General features: G+C 43.8%; 1 protein-coding gene across 4 annotated transcripts in view; it reads right to left on the minus strand.

Annotated features, from left to right (window-relative positions):
• Window positions 1–18,002, minus strand: part of Ddc (dopa decarboxylase) — an 88,013-nt gene that overhangs the window by 41,845 nt on the left and 28,166 nt on the right. For all 4 annotated transcript variants that reach the window (XM_075944356.1, XM_075944354.1, XM_075944355.1 and 1 more), the window contains 2 exons: window positions 11,498–11,632; window positions 10,094–10,237 (listed from right to left, as the gene is read on the minus strand). In XM_075944356.1, coding sequence (XP_075800471.1) covers window positions 10,094–10,237; window positions 11,498–11,632 — 279 coding nt within the window. The remainder of the gene's footprint in view (window positions 1–10,093; window positions 10,238–11,497; window positions 11,633–18,002) is intronic.

Here is an 18,002-nt window from a genome sequence, read left to right on the forward strand (position 1 = left end):
GATTATTTTGAAAGCTCATATTTTATAACAGACACCCAGATGGTTCCTGGCCTACAGTAGTGTGACTCCTAACTTTTCAAACTCATGGCAGTGTGGCAGTGATACACAGCCGAAACCTTAGGTCTAAGGTACTAAACAGCACCGAAAAACACATTTGGAAGTGGTTGATGTATTTTATACTATGTGTGTTTCCCCTAAATCAAAATTTAAAAAAAAAATTGACAGAGGATAAAGCGGGGACAACATAGCAATAACAAAAGAGTAACTTTTCATGATGCCAAAGGGTCAGTTCCCCCAAGGAAACAACAGCCCTTATTGGTATGCATCCCTCAACAAAATACAGGAATTAAAAATTGATAGCCCTGTACAAAGAAACAGATGAGCCAACCCTCGCAGTTAAAGACTCTTAATACTCGTCTACCAGGAATAGATAGATCCAAGAGACAGAAATTTGATAAAGATGTACTTGAATTCGAAAAGTACCATCAATCATTTGACCTAATTAAATCTGTAAAATACTTCACATAATGACCATAGAATATCTTCTTCACATGTTTACGTGGAACATTTACTAACGCAAGCCACTTTCTGGGTCATGAAACACATCTTAATAAATTTGAAAGAATAGATATTGTACAGGATACAGTCTTAAATTACAGTGGAATTTAATGAGAAATCAGTGACCAAAATATAGCTAGGTTACACCCCAAATTCTGAATAATCATAAAACCCATTTCTAAATGTCTTAAGAAAATTCTCAAAAAAATACTAAAAGGTACTTCAGCTCATAGAAAATGACACTACAATTCAAGATAATTTATCACCAAGTGAAATTGCTTAGAGAGAGATTTATAGCACTGAATGCATCTACTTGAATAAAGAAAATCTAAAATCTATAGCCCTAGTGATCACCTTAGAAAACTAGTAAAGGAAGAAAATTAAGTGCAAAGTGAACATAAGAAAATAAAAAGAAGTGTCAATAAACCAATGAAATGGAAAATAGTAAAAAGTTGATTCTTTGAAAAGATCAATAAATATGATGGCCTTCTAGCCATATTAGCTAAAACAAAACAGTAAAGTCACAAATTACTAATATTAAAGTGGAAACTGGAATCATCACTGCTGATCTCATTGACACTGGAATGATGATAAAGAATATGATGGCCTCTAATCTCATAGACATTAAAGGAATAATAAGAAATATCATGGGCTCAGTGTCCACAAATTTAAAGATGCAAATGAAATGCATAAGTTTCTTGAGAGACTTAATGTAAATCTTACATAAAGATAAATAGATAATCTCAGTAGAGCTGCATGTATTGAAATTGTGTCTGTAGTCAGTAACTTCCAAAAAAAAAAAAAAAACATAGCCCACCATGCCCAACTGGACTCCTTGGTCGCTCCACTGATCAACGTGATAATAGCCAAGAGTCTCATGATCGATATTGACAATTGAATCTAAAGTTTATAACCAAGAGTCAAAAATCTCAAAAAGAAAACAAAATTATTTTTGAACAATAATATCAGAGCTCTGATTCCACCTTAGCCAACGTACTACAAACCTGCAATAACCAAGGCAGTGTGGTCTTCTAGAAAAAGAAAGAAAAGGCCAGACCAACAGACCAGAAATAGGTCTACACATGTAAGCCAAGCGTTGACAAAGGAGGAACGGTTGTTTAATGGAGGAAGTGTAATTTTTCAACAGACGACTCTGGAACAACGGCCCATCACAACACACACACACACACACACACACACACACAGACACCCTCAAAGGACTCTAAACACATTTTCCTTCTTTCACAAAAATCAGCTGAAAGTAGATGATAAATTTGAGGATAAAGTAGAAAACTACAAAGCTCCTAGACTGTAACTCTGGAGAAAATCTATCTGGTCATGGTGTTGAATCAGTTGGCTGGAGTTCTTTTGTTCTGTTTATACAGAAATAATGTGTAGCCAAGGAGACAACCTTCAAGTTCTGCGCGCTTTTGTTCCCCTTGGTGTTTTGCAGCCGTGAGTGATGGCAGCAAGCAGGTGGGAGCAGCAGCAGGTGGTACCTTCTAGTGTTACAGTCTTCATGCATGCCTTGGATATTGGGACTCTAAGCCCTGTACGTGCTCCAGCCCTTGTGTAAGCCTAGAAAGCTGGGATTTTTCAACCCTTGGTTGTAATTAGGGTTGAAGTTTGTGGGCAGCGGGAGAATAAGGATTTCTCAGCTCTTGACAGCAACCAGTGTCACAGATCTTGTGTAGGCCAAGGAAGTTGGGATTCCTTAACCCCATACCCTGCCCAGTGCTACGTGCTAGCCCTGGGGCATCTGAGCCCTTTGGTCCTAAAGATCTGACAGTTCTCTGGAATTCCTCTGGCAACCAGGGCCTGCAGTTTTTCTTTTCTGACACCGTCTAGTCTTTTATCCTCCTTCCGTCTCAGCTGTCCACCCTCTCCTGCCGCCCCTCTTCTTGGGCCCTTCTTCAGCCCGCCCTAGCTGCTCTCAGACGCTTCATCTGATTCTTCCTCAGCTGTCAAGCAGCTGCCTTGCCTCTTTCACAGCCCGGCCTGCCACTGCTCAGCTGTCACTGCCTCTGCCACTGTGCTGCCTTTGCCACCATTGCTGCTCTGCGCTCTCTCTCTCTCTCTCTCTCTCTCGCTCTCTCGCTCTCTCGCTCTCTCGCTCTCTCGCTCTCTCGCTCTCTCGCTCTCTCGCTCTCTCTGCCGCTCGGCCACACTACTGGAGGGAAAAAAAAAAACCACTGCAGAGAATTCCTTTATTAGGCCTTAATATTGCAACTCCAGGGAAGGCAGCACAGGAGAGTACGTGGGAGCCGATACACTTAGTGGTCTGGAAAACTTGGGAGCACAGCCTGAGGAGAGCATTTAGGCAGACACTGCCATTTGTTTTGGCCCCACGTAGCTTGGTCTCTTAGCACCAATCACACCACTGAGACTTCAGTGGGATCGGTCACAGCCTTGCTGTTTTACCACCAGTCACAATAGTTCCTTTGCTAGGCCGATGTAGGTGTGGTTTCCTTTTGGCCCAAGTGAAAATGGTTGCGGGGTTATATAGGGCTCATCATGGAAGCATGGGATAGCAAGAAGGCTGCCACAAACTGTTTCCATCAGCCCTTGCTGGAGTAGTCGGGGCAGTCAGCTGAGGCTGGCTGTGTTGTAGTTTTCCTAGGGTGTCTGTGAAATGTTCGCCATGGCTGGTGCTAGCGTAAGGGGAGCTGACTACTTGACGGATGGTTCTGTTGCAGCTAAGGCAGCAAAAGGGAGTCTGAGGCTGCTAATTAGGGAGTCAAACTATGTCGTTTGTCTACGTGTTTAATTATTTATGAGAAATGAGCATCGCTAGGAGTTCTTCAGGACTTTGTCATTAGCACTAACAGTGTTTGCTGTTGCTGTGAGCTTTTTTTTTTTTTTAATCAGCAGTGTTTAACACTACTTCAGGAAGGGAAATGTCCCTCTCACCATCTTATGTATAACACCAAAGGCCTGGCCTGCAGGAAGAAAAGAATCGATAAATTGCACTTCACTGAAATTAGATATGTTTAACCAAAGACAGCAGACACGATTCAGAGAGTATAATAAGCTACAGGCTGTGAGCAGACGTTTGGAAACCACCAAGTCAGTATGGAAACTTTGTGTTCTATTTTTCTTCTGGGAACCGGGGCTATGGCTGGACTGTGGAATGTCCCTCACAGGCTTATGTATTTCAACACTTGCACAGATGGTCGTACAGCTTTAGAATGTTGTAGAACATTCCGGACATGGGGCCTTGCTATGGGAAATGGGTCATTGCGGGGCAGGCCTTATGGGTTCTTGGCCAGCTCCCTTCTTGCCTGAGCTCTCTGCTTTTTGATGCTGATATGATCAAACAGCTGTCTCACATTCCAGCTGCCCTCCAAGCAGCCCCTGCTGCCATCTGATAGGCTGTGTCCCTAAAACCACGCGCCAGAATAATCCTTTCCTTCTTGAGTTATTTCTGTTAGGTATTCTGTGGTAGCAGCAGCCTAAAACTGCCCTATCAAAATCAATCAGTTACTTTAAAAAAAAAAATCAACCCAGGTTTTGACATTGGTGGTTTTTGAAGGAGAGAGTCAGTGTCTTTAAGGGTGCAGCTCCTGGTATGTCAACTCTTCTCCAGTGGATGGTCTCACACCCATGAGCAACACAGAGTAGACTCAGTGGGTTATTAAAAAAGAAAAAGAAAAAAAAAGACGTAAGTTTAGGAGTAGATAGAGATGTGGGTAGTTCTGAAAAGAATTAGGGAGAGAAATTGGGGGTTAAGATGATCAAAGTGCATTGTGCAAAAGTCTCCGGGAATTCATAAAAATTTTTATTTAAAAAAGAAAGCATTTTAAAAATCAACATAAGGGCTGGAAAGATGACTCGGTGGCTGAGAGCACATACTGGGTTTTTTTTTGTTTTGTTTTGGTTTGGTTTTTTGAGACAGTGTTTTTCTGTGGTTTTGGAGCTTGTCCTGGAACTAGCTCTGTACACCAGGCTGGTCTCGAACTCACAGAGATCCGCCTGCCTCTGCCTCCCAAGTGCTGGGATTAAAGGCGTGCGCCACCACCGCCCGGCTAGCACATACTGTTTTTGCAGAAGTTCCAATTTCACTTCCTAGTACCCATTATAGGGCAGTTCACAGCCACCTGTTACTACCTGTAGCTCCAAAGGAACCCAACACCTTCCTCGGGACTCTGGGGGTACCTGCATAACCCTATACATACACATACATACAGATCTACACACATATACACATATTCCTGCACACAGACACACACACTTTAAAAAGCCTTTAAAATTCCATCAGCCATTAATAACACGGACAAAAGAAATGGCTTCACATCTAACAAAAAAAAAGTATGGATGGCGCATATCCATATGAAAGATATTTAACACTGACAGTAACCAGAAAAATGATTATGCCCCTCAGAGATATTACCCTCCTAGATAGAACTAAAATAAAAAATGACTGCACCAAAAGGCTTGCGAGGAAGCAAAAGCAGCTAATTTTTTTTCAAGCTAAATAGTGGGTATGCAAAGCAAGACAGTCAGATATATGATTTGCAGTAGTTGGAAAATGAGAGCAAATCAAAGCATTTCTCAGTAGGTGATGGGCGAACAAGGCGTGGGTTAAACATAGCCTGGTACCAAATCTGTGGCGGAGCAGTAAAACGGAAGACATGTGATACCTGGTGCGGGGGGGGCGGGGGGGGGGGTCGCAAAGGCACATGACTGAGTAAAAAGATGCTAATCTCAGTTTTTCACACACTATATGATCCCATTTCTATAACATTTTCAATATTGCAGACTCTTAGAACACAAACCAGATTGTGAAGATAATGGGAGACAAGAAGGCAAGAGTAAAAAAAGGAACCACAGGAAATAAGATTATTTCAGGGGAAAAAAATTCAATATTTTTGTTTTGTTTTCTTTTGGTTTTTTGAGACAGGGTTTTACTGTAGCTTTGGAGCCTGTTCTGGAACGAGCTCTTGTAGACCAGGCTGGTCTCGAACTCACAGAGATCCGCCTGCCTCTACCTCCCAAGTGCTGGGATTAAAGGCGTGCGCCACCACCGCCTGGCACCAAATGTTTTTTTTAAAGAAGGAAAGCACAGAAAAAGACATACAAGAGAGTTGACACTCAGGGGAACAGATGGAAGTCCGTGTAATCATAGCCCTAAAATGAAAAGAGGGGGAAAATGAACAGACATGAACTATGAAGAAGACCATGGGTACTTCCCCAAACTGGTATCAGAATCACCTTAGACTCAAGAAATTTCATGAAACGGAAATAGAAGAAATACAAGAAACAATTCTCTTTGAGTCATGGTAAAAATAAAACTGCCTAAAAGCCAAGACGACAAACAAATCCTATAAGCCACTGGGAAAAGGAATGCCGCTTTCCCCCGATCTCCCTGCAGGCAGAAATAACCCTGACAACCAGCATCTCACCAGACATCACAGAAGAAAGTCAACAAATGGAGATGTGCTTCCTCCTTAGCAGTTGATGCTCAGCTTTAATGGTTAGTGTTGATCCTCAACTTGACGGGATCTAGAGCCACCTGAGAGATGGGCCTCTGGGAAAGCCTGTAGGGCATTATCTTGACAGTGCTAACAGATATGCGAAACCTATCGTAATTGTAAACAGAACCATTTCCTGGGCAGGCAGGTGGACTGTCAAAAGCGGAAAAGTCGTAAGCATGAGTGTACATGCCGTCATTGCTCTGGATGCACTGCCCTTGAACTGTGAGCTCAAAATACCCAAGCAGGACCTTGAAAGGTGGCCAGGCTGTTAAGAGAACTGGCTACTCTTCCAGAGGACTGTCGTTTGATTCCTAGCTCCCACAGCGAGGCTCACAGTCATCTATAACTCCGGTTTCAGGAGACCTGATACCCTCGACCACGAGGGACACTACACACAAGCGATGCACAGAGTCCATCCAAGTAAAATGCGAAATAAAATAAAAATCTTAAAAATCAAGCAAAGCAAAAGCACCCTTCTGTCATTAGGTTGTTTTTGCCAGGGTATTCTATCAGTAAAATTATCTTCCAAAAGCAAATGGCAAAGAAAGATGTTTTCATGAAAATAAAGCCAGAAGACCACATTGTCGACTCACTAGAATAAATTCTAAATGTCTTTCAAACAAAAGAAAGTAAGAAATATAAAACATATGGGTGTTAATGGGCTGATATGGTAGATTTACCTAAATTTATGTTGCTCTTGTAAAATTGCAATGTCCAGTAGACTTTAAGTACATATAGATTTAAATGTGTATACTAATAATCACACAAAAGGTGATGGAAAGGTATAATAAAATAATATATAACCAGCAAGATAAAAAGGAAGAGAATGGAACAACTTAAAAACACTCAATTTTTAAAATATCAAAAAAGTAGAGAAAAAGAATAAGTGAGCCAAACAGAAAACAATTACTAAGATGGTAAATAACATTTAAATCCATCAGTGATTAATTTTGGTGATTAATCATCAGTGATTAACCAGTGGAGAACTGGGTAGCAGTTGTTACAGGGGAAGGAGGTACTTCTTAACAGCAAGCCTCCCTTAATTAAAAAGTGAGACTTCTAGTTTTTCCAGCACCATTTGTTAAAGGTGCGGTCTTTTTTTTTTTTTTCAGTGTGATTTTGTCTTTTTTTTTTTCCAAGACAGGGTTTCTCCATAGCTTTTGGTTCCTGTCCTGGAACTAGCTCTTGTAGACCAGGCTGGCCTCGAACTCACAGAGATCCGCCCTCCTCTGCCTCCCGAGTGCTGGGATTTCTAAAGGCGTGCGCCACCACCGCCTGGCTTGTCTTTTTTTTAAGATTTATTTATTATGTGTACGGTGTTCTGTCAGCATATATGCCTGCACAGCAGAAAAGGGCACCAGATCTCAAATTAGATGGCTGAGAGCCACCATGTGGTTGCTGGGAATTGAACTCAGGACCTCTGGAAGAGCAGCCAGTGCTCTTAACCTCTGAGCCATCTCTCCAGCCTTCATGGGGGTTTTGTCTATTTAATCTTTGCCAAAATCAGGTGATTGTAGGTGTCATCTTACCTAGAAATTCGATCTTTATTTTATACCCTGCAAAAAGATCAATTCTCAAGGCACCAAAGACCTCAACGCTGTACTGAAAACATCTAAAGGGAACAATAAGAAGCATAGTTCAGGATCTAGATTCAGAGACATGGACTTCTCAGGGATGCTGACTGTATAGAAAATGAGGCCAACAACTGACAAGCTATATAGAGCATGAAATTAAAGATTCTATGCTGCAACGGACATCGAGGGAAGGAGCAGCATAGAGAATATGAGAAAATCTTTGCCAGCTATGCATCTGACCGAGGATCAGTGCCTAGGATGTATAAGGGGCTAATAAACCGAAACATCGAAAAAATAAACAACCCAATTAAAAGCGGGCTAAACACGGGAGAGAGTTCTCAAATAAAGAAATTCACACGGCTAAGAAATATCCTAAGCCATCAGGGAAATGCAAATTAAAACTGTTTGGGTATTTCACCTTACCCGGTCCCAATGGCCTAAATCAATAAATGACAAAAGACACTTCTGAGGCTGTGAGAAAAGGGGAACACGACTCAGCTGTTAGTGGGGATACAAACTGGCACCGTTGGGACATGGGAATCAGTATGACGTTTCTCAGAAAGCAAGTAGAACTGCCTCGTGACCCAGCTACGTCATTCCAGGGCATCGGCCCACAGGGCTCTACATCCTACTCCAGACACAATTGCTCCTCCGTTTCCGTCGCCCGCCGCCTTCCTCACGATGGCTAGCAAATGGGATGCGCCGCCTCTCCGTTCACCAAAGGCTAACGAAGATGCGGTTTTTACACACGGCAGAGTTTCGTTCCAATTTAAGGAAAAAGGAAATTTGCAAGCGTGTGGATGGAGTCAGGTAACCCAGACCCAGAAAGATTACAGCCACATTTTCTCTCCCGTGTTTGGATCCTAGCAGCCATCTTCAGATTTGCGTGTTTACCTTGGAGCCCTTAGAGAAGCCAGGGTAGTAGGAAGGGCCTGCTGTGGGGGACAAGGGAGAAATAAAGAGCTTAAGGCTAAGAGGATAGCAGAACACAGGCGGTGTGAGGTGGACAGGAGCCTAATGAGACAGGGGGATTACATGGGGAGAGAGACGGGGGTGTGGTGTGAAGCACAGGCTTGGGGACGCATCACTTCACACGGAGGGTGTTTTAAAAATCCACATGGAAGGCAGCCTATTTTATACGCTTACTAAAAATCATAATAATAAGGTTTGGATGTAGGCACCCTAAACGAGGAGTTAAGGCGACTCTAAGAAACCCTGGGTTCCTTCCCCGGCACTGGAAACTAAAAGGGAAAAGGGGTTTCTGAATAACCTCCTGAAACCCAGATGCACACTAGAATTGCTATTAAATATGACCTATGCCTGGTTCTACCAACAGACGCGCTTCCAAAATGATCCTGGAGCCTGCATTCCTGAAGCTCCCCTGGTAACACTCTGTAGCCAGACAATATCCATAGAGCCAAAGCCATGACACTCCAATGGCTTCAAACATGACATATTAGTCCCAGGCAGAGCATAGCGCTGTGGCTACGTCAAAAACACAACAATTCTCAAACTCCAGGTGCAACCCCGCTAGAATGCATATCTAGGCACAGAAGAGCCAGCCTGCCATTTGACTAGGTATTGATATTTTACATCGGAAGCGTAATTCCCTGTTTGCTCACAAGCCTCCCACAAAGGAACCTTCTTAGTATCAGCTGAGAGCAACAAACCCAGGCAATAAAGCCTCAAGTGGTTATCTTTTAAATGTAATCGAATTAATTTTATTCTTTGACAATTTCATGAATGTATATAACACATTCTGGTTACTTCCAAGCCCCATTCCCTCCAATCTCCTTTCTCCCTCTGACATTCCCCCTTAGAAGTCTCTTCCTTACTTTCAACATTGTTTGACTTTGTCATGTGGCCCACTGATTTTGACCGTGGTTGACTGCGTGACTGTAAGCTTCAGGGCATCCTTTGGAGTGTGAGGAGTTGTAGGTAGTTACCTGTAGGTAGCCGTGTATCTTAGTTACTTTCTGTTGCTGTGATCGAGCACCATGACCAAGGGGGAGAAGGAAGAGTTGATTTGAGCTCACTGTTGCAAAAGGCTAGAGTCCAAAATATCAGTTTGACAGCATGCAACAGGCATAGCGGCAGGGGCAGGAAGGCAAGAATTCACAGCTTGAACCTCAAGCAAGAGGCAGAGATGAACTGGAAATGGTGTAAGGCTTTTTTTCTCACAGCTCACTCCTAGTGAAAGGCTGCACCAACTAAACTCCATGTCACCAAATGGGGACCAAGTGTTCAAATGCCTGGCCCAAGAAGGGCCATTTGTCAGTCAATCACTGCAACAAGTGAAGACAATGACTACCTCTTCCCAGAACACACATGCGCATGTACACACACACACACACACGCACACACACACACACACACACACACACACGCACGCACGCACTCACGCATGCCTTGAACTCTACCCTAGACCCACGCAAAAGCCAGAGGATCCGATCCCACAGTGCCATATCCAACAAGCATTGAACTTACAAAGAATGGAATCAGGCCAGCAGCTTTGTCTTGCTCCAGGGCCTCCCGAAGGGCAGAAGCTCTCATGGAAAAGTTGCCATCCGAAGGGATTGCTTTTAACTTTACTCCACCAATTAATCCAGCTCTTTCTACAGAGGAGTGTGCCTGCAAGGAAAATAAGTAGAGCTGAGTCTGAGGGTGTGTTCCCATGGCTCTTGAGCATGCAGAGCACCTGACCCGGGCTCTTGATGCCCCATGAAGGTGGCAGAGTTGGTTTCTTCTCCTCCTGCTTTATGAAGTCAACTCTTTTCTGTACTGGCTTCCGTCCTAGAGTCTTGCTTTTCAATCTAATGAATCAAATACTCCCAAGAGGAAGTGTTGGCTCTCTATTGACTAAGTTTTTCATTCTTTTGTGTGATTTTAAATATATGTAGATTTAAATATGTAGCAATCTGCACATCAAAGGTGGCAGGTCTGTATGATGAATGTGCAGGGCACTGGTGGCACACGTCTTTAATCCCAGCACTTAGGAGGCAGAGACAGGCAGATCTCTGAGTCTGAGGCCAGCCTGAACTACAGAGTGAGTTCCAGGACAGTCAGGGCTACACAGAGAAACTCTGCCTTGAAAAAGGAAACAAACAACAATAAAAAAAAAAACCAACAACTAGCAAGGTTAAAATGAAGAAAAATGGGTTGGAGAGATGGCTCAGAGGTTAAGAACACTGACTGCTCTTCCAGAGGTCCTGAGTTTAGTTCCCAGCAACCATATGATGGCTCACAACCATCTGTTATGAGATCTGGTGCCTTCTTCTGACCTTCAGGCATACATGGAAGCAGAATGTTGTATACATAATACATAAATAAAATCTAAACTAAAATAAAATGAAGGAAAAGGAACAATATAAAATAGTTAATCAAAAAGTCAAGAAAATAAAATAAGTGAGCTAAAACTACTACATTTCTGTCTGTAGGATTTTATGAGCATGATAATGAACTCCAAGTCAGTCCTCTCAAGCCACAAGTTGGACTGAGTGGTCACAGCAAGCACGGTGCTTTTATCCCTTTTGCTAATAGAAAAAAAAATAGGCTTTGAGAATGTACATGATTTACAAAGCTGGGATTTGGCATCAGGTTAGAGCCTCACTTCCAATTTTTCCACAGCGGAGCTTTAAAGGCAGGCCACAGGGGCACAGTGCAATTCCACACTGCAGAGATGGTCCGCAGCCAGTTGTGCGGGCTCGCCACATGTGTACTTTATTTCTGACTGGATCTATCAAGCTCCCACGATAGAATAAGAAGTTTCACCCCTCCTGATCCCCGGGGAACTGCTCTTGGATTTGACATGATGCTAACTGTTCCTTGGATTCAGCCCCGGGGTCGGGGGGTAAGGGAGTGTTGGGCCAATGCCCACCCCAGCACACTCACCTGATCAGACGTGTAAGCGACCAGTTTTTCCATGATAGCAGCTTGTGTCAACTCTGGGGAGGCTGCCTGCAGCTGGCGGGTCACTTTGGTTCGAGCAGCCAGTAGGGCCACCAAGGTGGCTTCGCTGGCACTTCCCTGAATCCAAGAGAGAAAGGTCAAATGAAATTGGAAACTCTGCACAAGAACCTCTGTCTAAACTGTTGGAAGACATATTATTGTGTCCATAGTTTCCTTTAAAATCTGAGCCAGAAATTGCAAAATTCACTCGTTTTTGCATCTCACATCTGCAGGGGCTGGTTTAGCTCTTGTAATTAGTTTGACATTGCTTTATCCATATTATGTCCCAGCGAGCTAACATTCTGATCCTGTAGCATATACAAGACTCTGCAGGTGTTCTCTCATGGGCTCTTTAGGCCTGGTCTGGGACACACTGTCTCCACTTCCATCAGAGGAAGAGACTGATCCAGGGCACCCTGCCCAATCCCTGCTCTGTGTTCCTATGCATGTGGACGGAACAATTTGTATTTGCTTATAACATAGGAATGCATTTTCCTTGACACACGGAGGTGGACTTGGACAGTTTCTCCCAATCCTTCATGGAACAGGCTGGGTTGTGCTCGCTCACTTCCTGCACTCGACATATTGAGGCCCTAGGCCTCAGCATCTCAGAATGTACTGTATTTAGAGAAATAAGATCTTTAAAGCCAGCCATGGTCTACACGACATGATGTATACACATGTAGTCTTAACACTAACAAGCCTGAAGTCCGGGGATAACTGTGAGTTCAAGGCTAACTTGGGTTCCAGCTAAAGCTACAGTATGAGATTGTCTCAAAAATACCCGTAAGAAAAGAAGGCTGAAAGCAAGGAAGATAAGAGGAAGTAAGGAAGGAGGGAGGGACAGAGGGGACCTTTAAAGTAATAATTGAATTTTTTGGGTAGACCCTAATCTAATCCGACTGCTGTTCTGAGAATAAAAACTAGCCAGCAGACATGATGTACACAGGGGTAAGGCCACAAGAAGACTGAAGTGAGAAGCTAGTTAACAAAAAACTCAAAACTGAACTTTAGGAAAACAATCCCGCTGTCACTCTGGTCTCGGCCTTCAGCTTCCAGGACTCGGAGGCAAGGGATGTGTTGTTTCAGCCGTCTTTGCTCTGCGCTTTGTTGCGGCAGGCCTAGTGAGCCACCGCACGAAATCTCAACCACCTAGCTCAGCAAAGTAAAAAGGAATTGTACGCAATTCCTCTTTCGAGCCTGAGAGTGATCGAGAGAAATAGTCAGTGCCCGTCGTGTTACCCGTTTAATTTGTAAAATAATCCTCTTTTTAAAGTTTTCCATCTTTGGGTGGGTTTCTGTAGCATTCCCTGGACCTGCAGCTCGAGTTAGGGATGGCTAAAAGCGTAGCTCCATTTGGTCTTTCCCGGTACCTCCCAGCATTTGTGCTCAGCTTCCTCGGTAGACAAATCCCGGGGGGAAACCCATCATATTTTTGCTGATTCTGAAAGTTTATAAGAGCATGGAATTTTCCAGATAAATGTACAGCACAGTGGATTGTGCAGAAATGAAATTTTTTCTTATTAATATTTTTTCTCCTTCATCAATCATGATCTCCCACTTTGATCTCCCAGCCACTGTTTTTACGTTCTCTTCTGAATCGACTCCTGTTCCCTGAGGAATGGGGTAGGTTTTCCAGCTAGATACGTGCGTTCCTATTTCTGCAGCGGTAACGCATGAGTTCAAATAAACAGATAGACCACGGTCTTCACCCAGCATCTGAGTGACTCACACATCCCCTTCAGGCTGTACTTTCACAAGGGGTTGTTTTGCACAGTCTCGGACCATGTCAAAGAGGCCTGGCTGACCAGACTGGCAGCTATTTCAGGAAATTCAAGCTTCTGAAGGCAGAAGCAGCATCTCCCCCTTCTCCTGTGCATCCCAGTCCTGCTTATCTCTGTCCCTCTGGCCACATTTTGTTTTTCAAAGAAAGTGGGTAGAACCCTTCTGAGAAGTGGATGGGGGGTGGGAAGTGGGGGAGGTGAGGAGGCAGGAAGTAAGGGGAACTGGGATTGGTATGGAAAATGAAAAGTAAATCTCTCTAGATATATTTTAAAATTTATTTATCTTATGTGCATTAATGTTTTGCTATGGGGGTGTTGGGGAAGGAAGAGGAACTGGGGTTGGTATGGAAAATGAAAAGTAAATCTCTCGCCAGGCGGTGGTGGTGCACACCTTTAATCCCAGCACTCGGGGAGCAGAGGCAGGCGGATCTCTGTGAGTTCGAGGCCAGCCTGGTCTAGAAGAGCTAGTTCCAGGACAGGCTCCAAAGCCACAGAGAAACCCTGTCTCAAAAAACAAACAACAAAAAAATAAAAGTAAATCTCTCTATATATATTTTAAAATTTATTTATCTTATGTGCATTAGTGTTTTGCTATGGGGCTGTCAGGTCCCCTGGAGCTGGAATTACAGGTAGTATCGAGCTCCATGTGGGTGCTGGGAATTGAACCCTGGTCCTCTGGAAGAATAATCAGTGCTCTTAACCACTGAGCTATCTCTCCAGTCCTGAAAAGTAAATATTTTTAAGAAAAAAATTTTTTTAAAGAGGGTAAAAAAGAAAAACCTGGAAGTAGTGGCACACGCCTTTAATGTCAGCACTAAGGAAGCAGAGGCAAGCAGATCTCTGTGTGTTCAAGGGCAGACTGGTCTACATAGTGAGTTCCAGAACAGCCAGAGCTACATTGTGAGACCCTGTCTGGGGGGGGGGGGGTAGAAAAAAATTCCATCCTCTCTTCAGAGCCCTGGACTTCTTTTGTAATGAATGATTCTGAGTGGCCATGCCACATCAAGGCAAGCCAAGCTCACTATGAGTTCAGTGGGCACTGTCCACATTCTGAGAGAAAATTCTTTATTTTGTCAACAAAAAAAAAAAATGATTTAAGAAACAGCAACGAAGCCGGGCGGTGGTGGCGCACGCCTTTAATCCCAGCCCTTGGGAGGCAGAGGCAGCGGATCTCTGTGAGTTCGAGACCAGCCTGGTCTACAAGAGCTAGTTCCAGGACAGGCTCCAAAACCACAGAGAAACCCTGTCTCGAAAAAAAAAAAAAAAGAAAAAAAAAGAAAAGAAAAAAAAAAAGAAACAGCAACGAAGTCCAGTGGAAAAAAATAATCTTTGAATTATTGAGATTATCTTGAGCACTGAACCTCAACGTGCCATTACAGATCGGTTTCGGGCACACTTGAACATCAAGGTGAGTGGCTCTGTCTCTTTCTGCAAGTGGGGATTGGCTGAGGGAAGAAAGAGAGAGCAATTGTTCTTTGTTAAGAAAGTAGTGGCTGAACATTGCGCTTCGTGGCGGAGAAGTGGGGAACTGAACAGACCTGAGCTGCATCCAGCTAAGCCCACACACTCGCTGCCTCCTTTACCTGGAACCACTTTCCCCTGCGTCTTTGTGTGGCTCGCTGATGCCTTTGCTTCAGGCAGACAAAGGTTGCCATGGCGAGCCTGCTCTGAGGTAGGAGGGACCTTTTGGGAGAGTGGATGCTCGAGGCTGCTGATGGCCTGAGCCGAAAGGTCCTTTCATCTTCCAGGTTTTACAAATGTCATCTCACACAGGGTAAGAAATTGGCAGCTTTTCTTCCACGAGAGCTTTCAAACCCAATTAAGAGACCCATTTTGCAGGTCTCATTTGTCCGGCCTCACAATGATGGTGTGCCTTGGGCTCAGACACCCACTGCTGCGCCAATGCTAAGCTGTGATTACAGCTCTGAGGGGATCGATAAGGCAGGCTGCCTCGCGGGTTGTCACTGGGCTCCGGCTCTTTAAGGCTACACAAATTACAGACAATCAACCTCTCGAGCTGAAAAGGGCCAGCTCCCAGCAGCAAACACAAGGAAGTCTGCTTTTCCCCCTCCCCAACCCAAACTAAGTGGGTTGAACTCACAAGGGCTTTGTTGAAGCCTGGTCTGAGAGATGCCAGAATTAGTCCTAACCTAAGGCTGGAACTTCTACAAATGAGATTGTCTTTAAAGATGGTTTAACCCACGGTAACATTCAAACCTCCACACAATGTCATAAGCAAAGAGCCTGGGCAAGTTGGCATTAACACTCCGAATCACCTTTTACACACTGTCTTTGATTAGTTTCTGCCTCTGTTTTTTTTTTCTTTTTTGCTATGAAAACTATGGCTGATAATGCAATGAATCCTTGTAAGTATTTTGAGGATAAAAATTGATTATATAAAGCATAATAAATAGAGTAAACACAGGTTTGTTGTGGTCATTCAATATACTTAGCTACTTGTAAAATCCTTTGAGAAGGACCAAACTAGAAGATCCATCTTTGGATACTAAAGACTCAAAAAAATTAAATTGGCTTCGCCGTATGACAAGCGACCCCGAAATGTTCTGGTCTTGGTGAATGACAGATGTGTCACATGAAGGAAGCTGATGGTCTTGGAAGACTGTTGCCCCTTATCCTAAAGACTGTCCTCCGAAATCTTACAAGACTGAAGAGTGCAATGTGACATGAATATCTTAGGTAGTATTTACATAAATCGTGACACATCATAAAAAATTGTACAGTAATATTATTCTCAAAAAATATTTGGTCAAGAAGGGGACCAGAATGAGAGGAATAAGAAGGGATAGGTGTTGGAGAAAGGGGGTGGATAAAAATAAAGTATAATACCACGTGTATGGAAATGCCATAATGAAGCCCATTGCTTCATTTTCTAACTTAAAATGCAAATTAAGATAAAGTTTTTAGAAAGTTTTAGCCGGGTGGCGGTAGCAGCACACACCTTTAATCCCAGCACTAGGGAAACAGAGGCAGATGGAGGAGAGTCAGATGGATCTCTGTGAGTTTGAGGCCTGTCTGGTCTACAGAGAGAGAGTTCCAGAACAATCAGGGCTACACATAGAAATTCTGTCTTGAAAACCAAAATAAAGGGAAAGAAATATCTTGGTTTTAAATGTCTGAGGGCCTGTGAGATGGCTAGGCTGCCCTGCAAGCCTGGTGACCCCTTATGAAGGTGGAAGGAAAAACTGACTTCACAACGTTGTCCTCTGACCTTCCCATGAGAGTCATGGCATGAGTATCCAGACACACCCAACATGCACACACACAATGGTAGTAATAATAATAATAGTAATTAATAATGATAAACTAAATATTTAAACGGTGAAGATATAACAAAATAAAACATTGTGCAGAAAACGTGTATGTATCGTATCATCTCGATTTATATAACTCACAAATATAAAGATACTGGATAAGACCTAGAGAGAATTATACTCTAAAATTGTTGCTGCATTTTCCCATTTCTCCAGCGAGTGCCCATTATCCATAAATACAGAGGGCACAATAATTTTTAAAAGTGAAAAAGTGTAATCAAAACTGACATTGAAGATAGTAAATTGGCAATGTGGAAAATTACAGAGATACACAGAAAACCATGAGCAATTATTGAAAATATAGAGGAGAAAATGGCCAAAAAAGGGAGGGGGAACTATTTAAAGAGAGAGGGAGCGAGAGATTATGGAAAAGGTAGAAAAGGTACTGAGTCTGGAAATTTAAGCTCCTGAGAAGCGTGGAGGTGGCCTACTCACTAACAGGGCAGAGGGACTGCCCCAGGTAGACAGAAAGCTCGGTCATGAGGAGGGCTTACCAAATGCTAAGCTCTCAGCCGAGTGTGGAGCTACAGGGAGAGCTTGCTCTGGGGTCAGGCCGACTGTGAAGAATGAGATACTTGCCCAGAAATAAATCAGCCAGAATTCCAGGCCCTGCCTCTGCAGACAGCTCTGCTGGCCTCGGCAGCCCTGACCGGCTGTCTCTTCTCTGGACACTCTGACTTGATTGTCCTTGTCAAGGACAGCAAGTGTATCTATCCCTGGAAAACCAGGATTTCAGCATGGGAGCCTGGTGAAGTCGCCGGGGTTTCACCTAGTGGAAATGGCTCTGATTGCATTTCGGGGGACTTGTGTGGTAGCCCCTTCTCAAGCGGCAGCAAAACCTGTACAAGGCCTTTTAGCCAAGGAGGTTTGGCTGCGCGGCACAACCTCTGAAAAGAAGAAAACGGTCCTCAGAAATGATAGTGGGACTTCTCTAGAACATGCCTGTCGCCATTTTTAGTCTGGCCCACAGTCTTCGTTTGTGTTTCTGTTACAGGACGGCATATATGAACATTTAGTAGAATGCTTTTAGATAGGGTCTCACGTTGGACCAAGCTGGTGTGAACTCCCTGAGGGTGACGAGGAACTCCTGATTCTCCTACCTGAACCCCTCAGCTGTTGGTATTGCCGGCAGTCCCAGCCCACCCGACTCTAGTACTTCAGTCCCTACTTGCAGGGACTCAGCTATGGCCAAGTAACCTAATCAAGGAGTGGAAAGTGGTTTGAGCCGCCATAGTACTGCTGGCCTGCCCACAGATCTCTGCACCGAAAGAAGGAGAATTTACATTTCCCAGCCCACTCCCCTTCTCCCCCCTCCCCCACCCCCACCCCGCC

This window comes from Microtus pennsylvanicus, chromosome 12 (genome assembly GCF_037038515.1).
Source record: "Microtus pennsylvanicus isolate mMicPen1 chromosome 12, mMicPen1.hap1, whole genome shotgun sequence".
NCBI classification, from domain to species: domain Eukaryota; kingdom Metazoa; phylum Chordata; class Mammalia; order Rodentia; family Cricetidae; genus Microtus; species Microtus pennsylvanicus.